This window comes from Oncorhynchus tshawytscha, linkage group LG30 (assembly GCF_018296145.1).
Source record: "Oncorhynchus tshawytscha isolate Ot180627B linkage group LG30, Otsh_v2.0, whole genome shotgun sequence".
Lineage (NCBI taxonomy): Eukaryota > Metazoa > Chordata > Actinopteri > Salmoniformes > Salmonidae > Oncorhynchus > Oncorhynchus tshawytscha.
The window spans coordinates 11793243-11808213 of NC_056458.1; the positions used below are offsets into that span (position 1 = coordinate 11793243).

The 14971-nt window shown below is 42.1% G+C and overlaps 1 protein-coding gene across 5 annotated transcripts in view; it reads left to right on the forward strand.

Moving 5' to 3' along the window:
• The window catches only part of LOC112251485 (roundabout homolog 2-like), a 113394-nt gene extending 109026 nt beyond the window's left edge, over positions 1 to 4368 (forward strand). For 4 of the 5 annotated variants that reach the window (XM_042309500.1, XM_042309501.1, XM_042309497.1 and 1 more), the window contains 3 exons: positions 1743 to 1907; positions 2100 to 2363; positions 2813 to 4368. In XM_042309500.1, coding sequence (XP_042165434.1) covers positions 1743 to 1907; positions 2100 to 2363; positions 2813 to 2814 — 431 coding nt within the window. In that variant the 3' untranslated portion in view covers positions 2815 to 4368. The remainder of the gene's footprint in view (positions 1 to 1742; positions 1908 to 2099; positions 2364 to 2812) is intronic. The other variant, XM_042309498.1, reaches the window with a different exon arrangement.
• Positions 4369 to 14971: the final 10603 nt, after the last annotated feature.

Consider the following 14971-nt stretch of genomic DNA (forward strand, 5'->3'; position numbering starts at 1 on the left):
AAAATATTGCAAGCAAATAATTTTTAAATGCAAAAACAAATGAATTGTAAATGGATGCAGAAAACAAAAAAACACTGAAACATTTGTTATGATAACGCAATTAAATAAAACGCTTCCCTCTTTTGTGCAATTTTCCCTATCTTTGGTTATGTTACCCTGGCCTTTGCTTTCTCTGCCTTTTTTCCAGTTGAAAGTTTTGGTACATTCTTTCCAGCAGCATAGCACTCTGCATCCCACTGCTGGTTTGCTTCTGAAGCGAAGCAGCGTTGGTATTGGTCAGTCCCTAGATGGGAGACCAGATGTGGCTGGAAGTGGTTCAAAATAAACGTGTGGGAAAAAAACTTGTTACATGTCGGGAATGTATTTTCTTCACGAGGGAAAAAACGATGAAAAATGTATATGTGAAACTTAACACCAAACATTTCAACAACAAACTTTTTTTTTCATGGCAGTCAGGTGCACACATCTTTACATTGAGCAGGAAGTCAAAGATTTGGGAGCAGTGAGTAAATTGGCAATATCAATGGTTTTATTCAGTAACCCACTTATGGAGAGTAAAATGCTTTGCCGTTTTGACTGCACATTATGCAGTTTTGACTGACAGCTTTTTGATATCCAATTTTCTCAACCATACCGTGTCATACTCAAGACTGATGGTTTCATAATGTGATATTCAGACTCATTAATTTGAAAAAAATAACATTCTATGAAAGGGAAAGAAAGGAACAATTTTTTGCAATCTGGTGCACACACATGAGTGAAATCCATCTCCATGGAAGAACAGAAACATTACAACTAGTTAGTTATTTGATTTCAGATGGAAGCTGTCTTTTCTCTGTGACATCTCATTTGGGCTTTTTGTTTCAAACTCTCACTGCCATTTCAAGGGTATGACCATATTGTCTAAACACTTCTTCTTTCAGTCTCTCTAATGTTATAAAAACAAAGTGAATGAGTTGGGGAGAAGGGACAAGGTGAGGCGACTTCAGATCCAGAGGGCAAGATTAATGTTATATTGTCGACCCCTAGTCTGTGTGGTGAAGGAGAGTGAAACCACGGTTCAGTCCTAGTCAGTTTTCTGGGAGATGATGGAACATTAAGGCATGCTAGCTGAGACACAGGGGACTCTGCTGATATACAGTATGTGCTGTTTCTGTGATCAAGTTGATGGTGTGCAGTAATCTGCTGTGTTACCTCTGTGGGGAGAAGGCTATGCTAGATCAGCTTATCTCTACAAAGGTCTCTCCTCTGTCTCCTCTCCCCCAGAGACCGGGCCAACACACACAGATTGAAAAGGCCAATGCATTTAGGATGGGAGCCAGTAATTACAACCACGTCTTATCCTTTAGCTTGAATTGTCAAGATGTGAGAGTAGTTTATCCGTACTGCCCACACCAACAATCTTATCGAGGAAAGTTTATTGCAGCGATGTCCCCCCTCTTACATCAGCTGATGTCACAAAGTGCTATACAGAAACTCAGCCTAAAATGCCAAACAGCAAGCAATGTAGGTATAGAAGCATCTCCTCTCTTCCTGTCCTCAGTTAATTTGATTTACAAAGTAGTATTTTTTCATACTCGTATTCATTTTAGTACTTTCACTGCATAATTTCTAATATAGAGCTTATCAGTGCAAAAGCTGTGATAAGTCATTGATTGCAAATCTAAACTGATTAGGGATGTTGTGCATCTCTCTAAATCACTGTGCCCGTGTCCCTGTGCTCTCTCCTTCACCCCATGTAGGTAAAGGGTACTCACAGCGGGGTCGGCCAGGTAGCTCAGGCTCCACAGAGAGCAGTGCTCTGGGCACACAGAGCCTCGGTCACCAGAAGGCCACGCACACTGGACGCAAACCCCGGGCAGAAACTGTTGGGACGCTGCCTAGACGGAGAGACACCCCCACAGATGGTAGGACGTGGGGGGGGAGATGAGGAAGGTGGATAGGAGCTTCTTTGTTGACTGTGGTTGTTAACGAGCTTATTAGCCATACTGATCCCTATGATATGACCCACTGGTCCATCCTTGATTACAAAGTCTGTGTATTACCCCGAAGGTTAATGGCAGTGTTAATCTGAGCCTCTTGTCATCCTCTCTCCTCAGCAGCCTCTCCTGCCCCAGAGCAGGTCAACAGTGTGGGGGCCAGGCTGCATGGTTCATGGGCGGCCGGAGGCTCGGACCCCCCTGAGGAGTGTATGGTCTCCACGCTGGAGCGGCAGCACATGGCCTCCTGGAGCGGCACACCCGCCAACATGGGCACCCTGGGCAGGGCCCGCCACAGGGCTGGGGCTGGCATTGACCACCCACACAACAGCCACAATGGCCACCCGCCTCCCAACAGCACCGAGCAGAACTACGGAGAACGATGTACGTATCTAGCTTCTCCTGACTAATATGTCCACAGCGGCAAATTGTTTAAGAGAGCGAGGGAAACGCAGAGCTGTTTAATGTGATGTACAGACACACAGGCACGTCTCGCAATGTTCTTTTTACAGTGTTACTTTCATCCTTCCTTCCAATATAATATTCTGTATGTCACTTGCCCCTCCTGTTTCATGTCACAAGATGTACAGGAAATGACTCTACATTGATGTTAAAGCTATTGACTCATGAAAGTGAAAGGACTTATTTTCAGTTTTTCTCTTGTTTTGCTTCACTATGCAAGCCAAAATCTGACATTGAAGTTGTCTCTTTTACTTGTAATTTTACATTGTGAGTTGATGGACTTGTGGTGCCACATTAAGTGAGGAATTTGTGACAAATGATCACCTGAGATTGACACTTTGATTTCGGATCTCTGTGTCTTCCTCTTGCAGAGTCTTTGTGATGAGTCGGACCCTCCAGTGCTGCCTGTCTATAAGTGCAATGAGATTTCCTCTCTCCAAATGCTACAGGACGGAGGATGGAGAAATGTCAGGAAGTGGAAAGAGTGTGAGGGAAACGCAGAGATGTAAATGTGATGTACAGACACACAGACACGTCTCACAGTGTTCTTTTTACAGTGTTACTTTCATCCTTCCTTCCAATATAATATTCTGTATGTCACTTGCCCCTCCTGTTTCATGTCACAAGATGTACAGTAAGTCACTCTACATTAATGAAGTAAAATCACTACAGTTAAGCTATTGACTCATGAAAGTGAAAGGACTTGCATTTCTTTGTAAATAGGTTTTGTATTTTCAGTTTTTCTCTTGTTTTGCTTCACTATGCAAGCCAAAATCTGCCATTGAAGTTGTCTCTTTTACTTGTAATTTTACATTGTGAGTTGATGGACTTGTGGTGCCACATTCGTTTTTCATAAATGCTTGAAATAATGATTTTATTTTGATGAAACTACTGTATTGTTTACTTTGCACAGAGCGTTGGGTGATAATAAGCACAAAGTCATCAGCTGAGCTGAAAGAAGAATGAAGCGGAGGAGTGTCTATAATAGAACCTAATAGATAATATATGACAGCACATGCTTTTCAGAGACACAGATGTATTGAGAGATATAATGTTTAAAAAAAAAAAATGGCCACATAGAAAACATTAAGATGTGATGTTTTTTTTTCTTCTTCTTGTTCAAATCTGCGGTGGTTTGTGAGGATGATCTGGCCAGTGTGCATTGTACTGCTTGGCAGTCCGTTTCCCATAGAGTATATTCCCATGACAGTGAGGCAGCGGTACTTGGATTCCAAAAATGAATGACTGTTCAGAATAATCGATAAAAGGTGAAACCATCTACGTGTAACATTTAAAGCGTAGATGCAAAGGGCAGAGGCGAAGGGCGGCAGCTAGTTGTTGATAGGGAGGCGTTGGGCCAACAGAGCGCCACTCAGGTGTGTGGTCAGGTGGGGACAGCTGTGTGCACAGATGGACTCTGTCAGTGTTGCCCATGGGAACAAAATAAGATAAAGAGATGTTGGCCTTGAGATGACTAGCTAATCCCAGACCGGGTTTTCATAGTTGTCAGTGACTGGTAAACATGATTAACAACTATATGCAATTAGATTCAAATAATACACCCATCATAGATATGATGGCCGTCTGTTTTAATCCTACCGGTGCAGTATAATGTGGCCCCTATCTACGACCCTGGCAACACACCGGTGACACTCATCAGGGTTAGTGAGGAATAGTGAGCCCCTCGCTTAATCAGCATATCCTCAACGCTGTAACCAGTCACGGAGGGCAGCTGGTTGCTAGCTTCACAATGCAGTGTTTTGATTCACTTCTTTGTTCTTTTCTGGTTGTTCTTTGTATTGGCTTCACCTGTAAAGACTCTGTACCTGCCAGATCCGGTCTGCCCTCAGAAATACTCAGGCACGTACAGTGTGGCCGTTCATTTTTCAACCCTACGATGCAAATAAAACGTGTATGTGGAATCAACCATGAGTCTCTGTGCTGTGCATGTGAGTTGATGGTGCAAAGCATTCTCCTCATGTGAGAAATGTTAACTGATTAGGGCATTATGTGCATGCACTCATAAGTAGCACGTTAGCAGAATACACACTTAACAGAATCAGAGACGAGGTGCACATAAAGAACGATACTCGGTCTCCCTCTCTCAAGCGTCTCCGTGCTAAATCAGTCTTAGTCAGAGCTAATGGGAAAATAAAAGAATGATGGCAACTTTTTTGATGCATCTATCCCTTCAGTCTCCCCTCCCTGTTCCTGCACCAGAACACATTTACTTACTGGAGGAAATGTCAGTCATCCATTTACCAAGACAACACAGGTTGAACACTCAGAGGCTGATCAGCCATAACGCAGCTCTAGCATTGGCAATTTGGGGATATACAACGACAGATGGTGAGGATGACGATGATGATTCTCTCCTTTTTTCTAGTTATTTTCCGTCGTCTTTATGGACTTTTGTAAATGCATGTAAATTCAGTGATGATTACATTTCAGACATTTCGTCCATTCAGACCATACAGAAATGCAATTGTATTGATTTTAAGGGTTATGGTGGCTTTTCCTGGGGAATCCATGCCTTTCATCTCCATTCTTCATATACTGTACTCGCTACACCTAATGAAACAACTGCTGTATGAGATCACATTAGTACTGCAAATGTTCAAACCACTGTTGGCTCCAGCCTCTGTCACATACATCTCCCTGGGCTAAGCTTGGCTGTTCTTACTGGCCAATCAGAGAGCAACACAACTCTGATGACAGATACGGAAGGAATAATGTCTCACTTATAAAAGAAAACATGAAAGAAAAACACATTAAAAAAAATGTGGTTTTCAAATTGGTTTTGTTGCAAGTTTCACGAGTCAGACGTGGTTTTTAGCTCTGTGTGAAGTTTCACATTTTTCAAGTGTTTTTCCTTCTTGAAATGTGACATTTCTTGCCCACGCGTTTATTTTTCACATGCTTATTTTCACTACTTCCAGCTGCATCTTGTCTCGCATCCAGGGACCGACCATTACCAACTACGCTTAGCTTCAGAGGTAAACCAGCACTGGGATGCAGAGTGCTATGTTGCTGGAATGAATGTACCAAAACTTTCAACTGGAAAAGAGGCAGAGAAAGCAACGGTCAGGGTAACATAACCAAAGATAGCCAAAGGAGGGAGGAGTTTTATTTAATCGTGTTATACACTACCAGTCGAGCGTTTTAGAACACCTACTCGGGATTTATCTTTATTTTCTTTGTCGATCGGGCAGAAAACGTTAACGTCGATCCACAGAGGCAAGAAATACAATATTGGAGTTTAATTCAATTTGAGATAAAGCTGTGAATTGGAGAGTTGGAAATAAAGAGAAGGGAGGGCCAGAAAAGTCATGTTTGAGAAAGATTTGGTGAAGTTGTAAAAGAGGATGATAGCAGGCTATGTTATGTGTGATGATTGTGAGGGCTATACAAATTCAACAGTCACAAGACGGGGACTTGAAAAAGGCCTATGGCATGTCAAGGGAACTGTAGCCTACTGTTCAGATGGGTTCAACGAAAACAGAAATCTGGACACTATAGACTGTAGGTCTAGAACTTCTCACAGACCCTTAATATTAACTCTTGCAGAATTAATTTAATTTTCTTGCAGTAAAATGATACACCAAATGATATGCTACATTTTTACTCGGGTACAGGAGTGGAGAAATAGGACTTATGACTTTCAGCATCTTGAGAGAATGCGAATGTGCAGTTAGATATCATCTGTTGAGGTGCTATCTTTATCAGCATCATGAAACCTGCTAGTATTTCAACCACATCAGCCAAACTGAAATCATATCAGAAACATGTTGGGTCATTTTCACAGATTTGATTTATTTGCAACCGGTCACACTGATGTCATTTGGAAATTTGGCAAAGGAAATCTTTATCACTTTATCACATACAATGAGAGTACAAAACATGACGAACACCTTCTTTTTCCATGACATAGAATGACCAGGTGAATCCAGGTGAAAGCTAAGATCCCTTTTTGATGTGACTTGTTAAATCCACTTCAATCAGTGTAGATGAGGGGGAGGAAACAGGTTAAAGAAGGATTTTTAAGCCTTGAGACAATTGAGACATGGATTGTGTATGTGTGCCATTCAGAGGGTGAATGGGCAAGACAAAATATGTAAGTGCCTTTGAACAGGGTATGGTAGTAGGTGCCAGGCACACCGGTTTGTGTCAAGAAATGCAACGCTGCTGGGTTTTTCACGCTCAACAGTTTCCTGTGTGTATCAAGAATGGTCCACCACCCAAAGGGACATTCAGCCAACTTGACACAACTGTGGGAAGAATTGGAGTCAACATGGGCCAGCATTCCTGTGGAACGCTTTCAACACCTATTAGAGTCCATGCCCCGACGAATTGAGGCTGTTCTGAGATCGGGTGTGCAACTCATTATTAGGACGGTGTTCTTAATGTTTTGTACAGTCAGCGTATAGTCGGGCAGTTGCGGATGGGTTATTAGCAATTGTGGGCGGGTGCTGGTGTACAAACAGCTGAGCAGCACACCACTTACGTGCGGACTAAACCTTTGAAATATGATTCCATGGAGCCATAGCCTTGGAGCTAGAACAGCTCATTCATGACTCATGACATTTGGCTAATTGGAAAGTTTCAACAGTATGCTTGTGTGATGTAATTACATGGGAGACACAGGAGACCACAGATGGAGAGCATGGAGGTCCCAGTCTACAACACTACTACCCCCAGGCGGAGGGGCTGAGTAAAGACTTGGGGTCCTCTGACCTTCAGCTCCCTCAGTGGCCAATTTGTTTCTGTCGCCGTCTCCCATCCTCATTATTCATCTCCCCCCTGTACTGGAGTAGGCACTTTCCTTGGTGTCTCTGACATGTACCAACAAGACCTTTTCTATGTCTCTGTGACGCAGGGCATTTCAGTTTATGAAATATAGGCAATATATTAGCATGTCAACGTTGTGTTGTGTGACCCAAAGACTCATTACCTGTCCACTGTCACCATCATTGTGTGCCATTATACAATACAAATGTCCTTGTATAATGGCCCATACAAGTACCTTGAGTACACAAAACATTAAGAACACCTGCTCTTTCCATGGCATAGAGTAGACTGACCAGGTGAATCCAGGTGAAAGTTATGATCCCTTATTAATGTCACTTGTTAAATCCATTTCAATCAGTGTAGATGAGACAATTGAGACATGTGTGCGATTCAGAGGGTGAATGGGCAAGAAAAAATATTTAAGTGCCTTTGAAGGGGGTATGTAAGTAGGTGCCAGGCGCACCGGTTTGTGTCAAGAACTGCAACGCTGCTGGGTTTTTCACGCTCAACATTTTCCAGTGTTAAATCACGAATGGTCCACCACCCAAAGGGCATCCAGCCATCTTGACACAACTGTGGGTAACATTGGAGTCCACATGAGCGAGCATCCCTGTGGAACGCTTTCGAAGACCTTGTAGTGTCAATGCCCTGATGAATTGGGGCTGTTCTGAGGGCAAAGGAAGGGGCAGGTGTACAATGTTTTGTACAGTCAGTGTATGGTCGGGCAGTTGCGTATGGGTTATTAACAATTGTGGGCAGGTGTGAGTGAACAAACAGCTGGCCCGTGCACCAATAACGTGTGGAGTCGTGGCCTTGGAGTTTTTGGTGTACTCAGTGTACGTTGTAGTTGAAGTACTGTACTATGAAAACATACGGTAACAGACAGAGGCTTCTCCACAGTATTTCCGTGTGTAGGAAACATACTGTAGATGTGTGCAATGATAAAGTGTTGTCGCCCTACTGGGGTGACAGCCTTCAATTTCACTCTTTCAGCCACACTGCCATTCTCCAACGTTTAAATAGCCTTGGTTGTCAAGGACTGCCCTTTGTTAACAGAGGGGGGCGAGAGCGCTAGGAAAACATTCTGAAATTGGAAATGAAAACAAGGAAACATACACACAAAGAATAACATGGAGCAGAAAGACATCACAGACCGATATACAGTATCACTTAAACCTCTCTCACATTTTTGCAGATTTTTTTTCCCATGGCATTTCAGCTCATAAATAAACTAATTTGTGAGACATCTCATGTAATGTAGAGTTAACTGTCACTACTCCAGCCAAACTCTCGGACTTCTGCTTAATTAGGCAATAAGGCATAAGAACCCAGGAATTATTGTGTGAATAGCTCCCGAGGTGAAGCCAAGGACCAGGGAAACGGCCCTTAGGAGGGTGTTATTCTCAATAATTCCTGGGTTCGAGGACCTTATTGCTTTTATAAAATAGTTGCCAACATACATAAAAAACGTATTGAGTAAAAAAAACTATTTCACCCCTCCACTATACAAAATAGCACGGGCAAAAGCCTGCGATTAGTTCTGTGATTCTGAAGCCAAAATGTGTAGGGTCTATCTGCGGACCGCGGCTACTACATGCCGCGCCGATTAAGCGCCACTTCCAGGACTGGTGCCAAAATGAATCAGTTGGACTGGCATTTGATTGTGTTTTTATTTGATTGGTTTTATTGTAAAGATGTATAATTTAACTGTAAACATGTATTGTCTTTTAACCTTTTACTGCAGTGGGGTAAATCAGGGTCACACAGAGTGTTTCTTGATAGTCTTCAACAGATCTACTTTGAAACAAAAGTATAAACCTCACACACATTGTTATGTGCTTAAATAAAAGATGACACCTGTACCATGTCAGATATAGAGTTGAAATGTATTGCATTTTGAGTTTGCAATGCAATATTACACTTAATAAACATCACAGAAGACTGAAATATAACAAAACTGTTGGAAATAGAAACATTGGATTTTTGACGTAAAAAAAAGAAAAGTTTATTAATTATGAAAAATATGATTGAATATGAATGAATATCAACATCCCACCCATTAACATCCTACCCATCCCACCCATTAACATCCCACCCATTAACATCCCCCTCATTAACATCCTATCCATCCCACCCACTAGGTCATTTGACTGTAGGAAAGGGCTACTGGGGCATGAATACAACCAGTCAAGATGTTTTCACCTGATTGTCAAACATATCACTTCAAAAAGAGGGTTACCTTCACACTTTCATCCAAAATAATTCCAGCATCCTAACATCCTAACAGTGCATTGTGCACCCGCCAACTTCCCTTCAATTCGCAAGTGACTGAAACTATATCAACGGAGAAAGTCCTGTTCCTGTGTCAACCTCTAGCCCGCCCTACCATACCTCTTAGCCCGTCTGAATAAAATATTTAAATATTGATCATTTATTTGACAAAAAGCGCAGACAGAAAGACACATCAATCTCAGAAGACTGGTTGCATCACCGCCTGGTATGGCAACTGCTCGGCATCTAACCGTAAGAGGGTAGTGCGTACCGCCTAGTACATCACTAGGGCCAAGCTTCCTGACATCCAGGTACTATATACTAGGCGATGTCAGAGGAAGGCCCAAACAATTGTCAAAGACTCCAGTCACTCAAGTCATAGATTGTTCTCTCTGCTACCGCATGGAAAGCAGTACCAGAGCGACTATTCTAGGACAAAAAGGCTCCTTAACAGCTTCTATCCCCAAGCCATAAGACTGCTGAACAACTAATCAAATGGCCACCGGATTATTTACATTGACACGCTCCTCTCACCACTTTATTGTTACACTGCTGCTGTTTATTATCTATGCACAGTCACTTTACTCCTACCTACATGTATAAAATAACTCGACTAACCTGTACCCCCGTACATTGACTCGATACCGGTACCCCCTGTATATATATGTTATTTTCATTGTGTTACTTTTTATTTTTATTTGACTATTTATACTTTAGTTTATTTAGTAAATATTTTCTTGAATTGCATTGTTGGTTAAGTGTTTGTAAGTAAGCATTTCGCGGTAAGGTCTACACCTGTTTTATTAGGAGCACGTGACAAATAAAATTTGATTTGATAAAGCATCCAAGCGAGCGAAACAGTGCCTCTCTGTCTTACTTTATGTAACCAATGTATCTGATGCTGTCTGGTCAAAATTATTATGACATGCACTACTCTTTTTGTCCAGACAGCATCAGATACATTGTGCTACACATACTGAGACAGAGGGGCGCTGTTTCGCTCGCTCAGATGCTTTATCTGAGATTGATGCATCTTTCTGTCAGTGTGTGACTTGGTCAAAGAAATTATCAATATTTAAATATGTTATTCGGACGAGCAAAGAGGTATGGTAGGGGGGGGGCTAGAGGTTGACAAGGGAACAGGATTCTCATGTTTCATTGCGGGTCTTACGGGATTCCGGTAGGAATGGGAGTCAAGTTCTAGAGCAGGCCTGAGCAACTCCAGTCCTCGGGGGCCTGATTGGTGTCACACTTTTTGCCCTAGCCCCAGCTAACACACCTGACTCCAATAATCAACTAATCATGATCTTCAATTAAAAAGGCAATTAGTATAAAAGCAGGTGTGTTTGCTAGGGACCGGGGGAAAAGTGTAACACCAACCCCCGAGGACTGGAGTTGCCCAGGCTTGTTCTGGAGTCAAGTGCGCGATGGGATGTGACAGGATCAACAGTCCACAGGAACGGCAGTAAAGGAATAGTTATAAACATAGTTTTTGGGGGGTGGGGGGGGTAGAAATGTGTAATGTGTGGAGCATTTCAGAAAAAAAAGAACTGTGTGAAGGCCTAAAATAGTTTACATTATTAAAAAATATTTAAAAAATGAAATTACTCTTGTGTCGGCTCGCGCCTCGCTCCAGTTGTAGCCATGACCACTACTTTACCTCAGATGCCATGACCACTACTTTACCTCAGATGCCATGACAACTACTTTATCTCAGATGCCATGACCACTACTTTACCTCAGATACCATGACCACTACTTTACCTCAGATGCCATGACCACTACTTTACCTCAGATGCCATAACCACTACTTTACCTCAGATGCTATGACCACTACTTTACCTCAGATGCCAACATACTGTATGTCACTAAATGATGATGCCTTCAAGAGAGGAATAGAGTTCATCTGACTCTGGGTATTTAGAAGGGCTGCCTTCATTGCCAAAATCTCGTAATGTGGTTGTTATCAGCTGTGTGTACAGGGCAGGCAACTGTCTCGTGAACGTATGGCTACTCCCATTACAGAGCGGTGGGCAGACAGACGAGCAGCTAACAGAGGAAGTTATTTCTGATTTCTGCGTGTAAAAATGTGAAAGTTCTGGGGTTATAGAACTGTTGCGGATCAGGACAGAATGGGAAATATTTGACAGGACAATAGGGGACAAGAATCTATTTTCACTCCCATGTCAAGCTCTAGGGCCATGTCCCCTAAGGTCGGCCCGTAACACCGGTCCTGGTCACTGCATGTCGTGACCACTGCCATTGAAGCTGCTGGCTTGCTAGGAAACCGGTACACTGCTTTCCCGCAGTTATCAATTTTATTTGTTACATGAATACAACAGGTGTAGGCCTAACTGTGAAATGCTTACTTACAAGCCCTTTCTCAACAACAATGCAGAGTTTTAAAAAATAGTAACACAATAAAATAGCAATAACGAGGCTAATACGGTGAGGGTAGTACCACGCAAGTTGGGTTGGCTACACCTAGCTACCTAGCTACTTCCCTCGCCGTAATGTTAACAGAACTGCGGGAAAGCAGTGCTCACCAGGCGGACGGCGAAAGACACTGTGTACCGTGTCCTACCTAGTTAGCAATCTAGCTACTTCCCTCGCCGTAACCTGTGGTGTAAGGTACTTAAGTAAAAATACTTTAAAGTACTACTTAAGTAATATTTTGTATCTGTACTTTACTTTATTATTTATATTTTTTACAACTTTGACTTTTACTCCACTGCATTCCTAAAAAATATGTAATTTTTACTCCCATACATTTTCCGTGACACCAAAAAGTACTCGTTGCATTTCAAATGCTCTGGCAGGGAAGAATTATGGTCCAATTAAATATCAATATAACGCATTGTCATCCCTACTGTCTCTGATCTGGCAGACTTACTAAACACAAATGGTGCATTTGTAAATTATGTCTGAGTGTTGGAATGTGCCCGTCTGAATAAATAAAAAATAAAAAAGATAATCGTGTCATCATCTGGTTTGCTTAATAATTTTACGTTGTACTTTTACTCAAGTATGACAATTGAGTACTTTTTCCACCACTGTACTTAAGTACATTTAAAACCAGATACTTTTAGACTTTTACTCAAATTGTATTTTACTGGGGGACTTTTAATTTGACTTAAGTCATTTTCTATTAAGGTGTCTTTACTGAATACTTTTCCCACCACTAGCCTTAACGTTACCAGAACTGTGAGAAAGCAGTGGGCAAAGGACAGACAGGGGCGAAGAACAGTATGTACCGGTGTCCTAGCTAGCTACTTCGCTAGCCATAACCTTGTGGGAAAGCTTACCTTATCAGACGGACCACCCTGCACTGTGAATGTTTACATGGTGTGTTCAATAAAGACATGAAAACATAAAATTGTTTGTGTGTTATTAGTTTAAGCAGACAGTGTTTGTCTATTGTCGTGACTTAAATCAAGATCAGATCAAATTTTATGACCAATTAATGCAGAAATCCAGGTAATTCTAAAGGGTTCACATACTTGTGCTTGCCACTGTATATCCCAAAACACCATTATTTTCCCCATTCATTTCTTACATAGGAATAGAGCTCACCACTTTGTTGCCCTAAAAATGGAAGGGAAACATCTGGTGTTCAACCTTCCCAAGTTGTCCCATGTCACCCCGCTCCTCCACATACTCCACTGGCTTCCAGTCGAGGCTCTCATCCACTACAAGACAATGGTACTTGCCTTCGGAGCAGCAAGAGGAACTGCCCCTCCCTACCTTCAGGCTATGCTCAAACCGTACACCCCAACCCGAGTACTGGTCTCTAGTCTTTTGGCCCTCCCACCACTACAGGAGGTCAGCTCCCGCTCAGCCCAGTCCAAGCTCTTCTCTGTCCTGGCACTCCAATGGTGGAACCAGCTTCCCCCTGAAGCTAGGACTACAGAGTCCCTCCCCATCTTCCGAAACCATCTGAAACCCTACCTCTTCAAACAGTATCTTAAATAATCCCACAGCATGGGGAAATTCATGGGAAAATAATGGGTTTTTAGGATAAATGTTGAAAATAAGGTCTGAGGTTAACACAGGCTTAGAATATATTATACATTGTGTTCTGTAAGATAATATCAGTCAGTTATCAGTATTTTTATGAATTATGAATCCTTTATGTGATTCATAAATGCTTAAAACTTCACAAAAAATGTAGTGTTGCTGATGGACATTATCTCACAGAACAAAACATATACGATCTCCGAAGCTTGTGTTTACCACAGACCTTATTTTCTGAGTTTATCGAGAAACCTTCCAGAACCCCAATTAATTTCCCCATAGTCTTTGGACAACCAGCCATGGCGGCGTTAACCTCCGTTAGTGCCTACAAAAAGACGCCATTACTATTGCTTTCTATGGCGAACCAACCAGAGGTAGAAAATGCTAACTCATTTATGTTTTTTAGGACTACAAGCTGGCAAGCTCTATTTTCAATGGTTACTATGCTAAATTCCCATGTAGCTATGCAGGCTAGCTACTTCTTCTTTGCCAGCTAGCCAACTAAAGCTAATTCACAATCACATCAAGCAGATGAAATGACAGCAAACTACTTTTGTTTGTTGTACGTTTGTTTCTATTTCAATTTCTTCGGATATTATCTGTTAAATCCAATTGAATTCAATCACTATTTGACAGCATCCCTTTTGGTTTAAACAAAACATTCCATACATGTTTGCCCATGGATGAAGTGGTCAGAAAGTGACTCTTTGGACCTGAATGCCAAAACATTCAGGAGATAAAGGTGCTCAAAGTTACCCCCATACCAAGAGACATCCATGTCTTCATCACTGGAAAACATTAACGCTTGAGTGTGATGTCATTTCAAAGCTTACAAAAAAATGATTTATTGAAAAAAGGATCCAAACAAACCTTTGTATATGTTTAGTTTTGGAACTTTGGGTGAGCAACACACCAGATTGCTTATCTAACTGCTTTTATTTCAAGCAGCTGCTATTCCTCTCTCTTAATCAAATAAAAGCGACATGAAGGCCACCTACATTAATCACTTATGAGCCCAAGGATAAACAGACTGAGATAAATAAATCCACACGCATACACAGAGACTCTTATACACAAATGTGTGGTGTACACACACACACACACACACACACACACACACACACACACACACACACACACACACACACACACACACACACACACACACACACACACACACACACACACACACACACACACACACACACACACACACACACACACACACACACACACACACACACACACACACACACACACACACACACACACACACACACACACACACACACACACACACACACACACACACACACACACGCACGCACACACACCAGAAACACATGGCTTCTAAAGCTTAGAACAGAGTCTTCACCGCTCCCTCTGTGGATGCATGGTTTGCTTTGGCACCAGTGCTTTAGGACGATGGTGTGTCTCTCTAACCATATGGCCTGCTC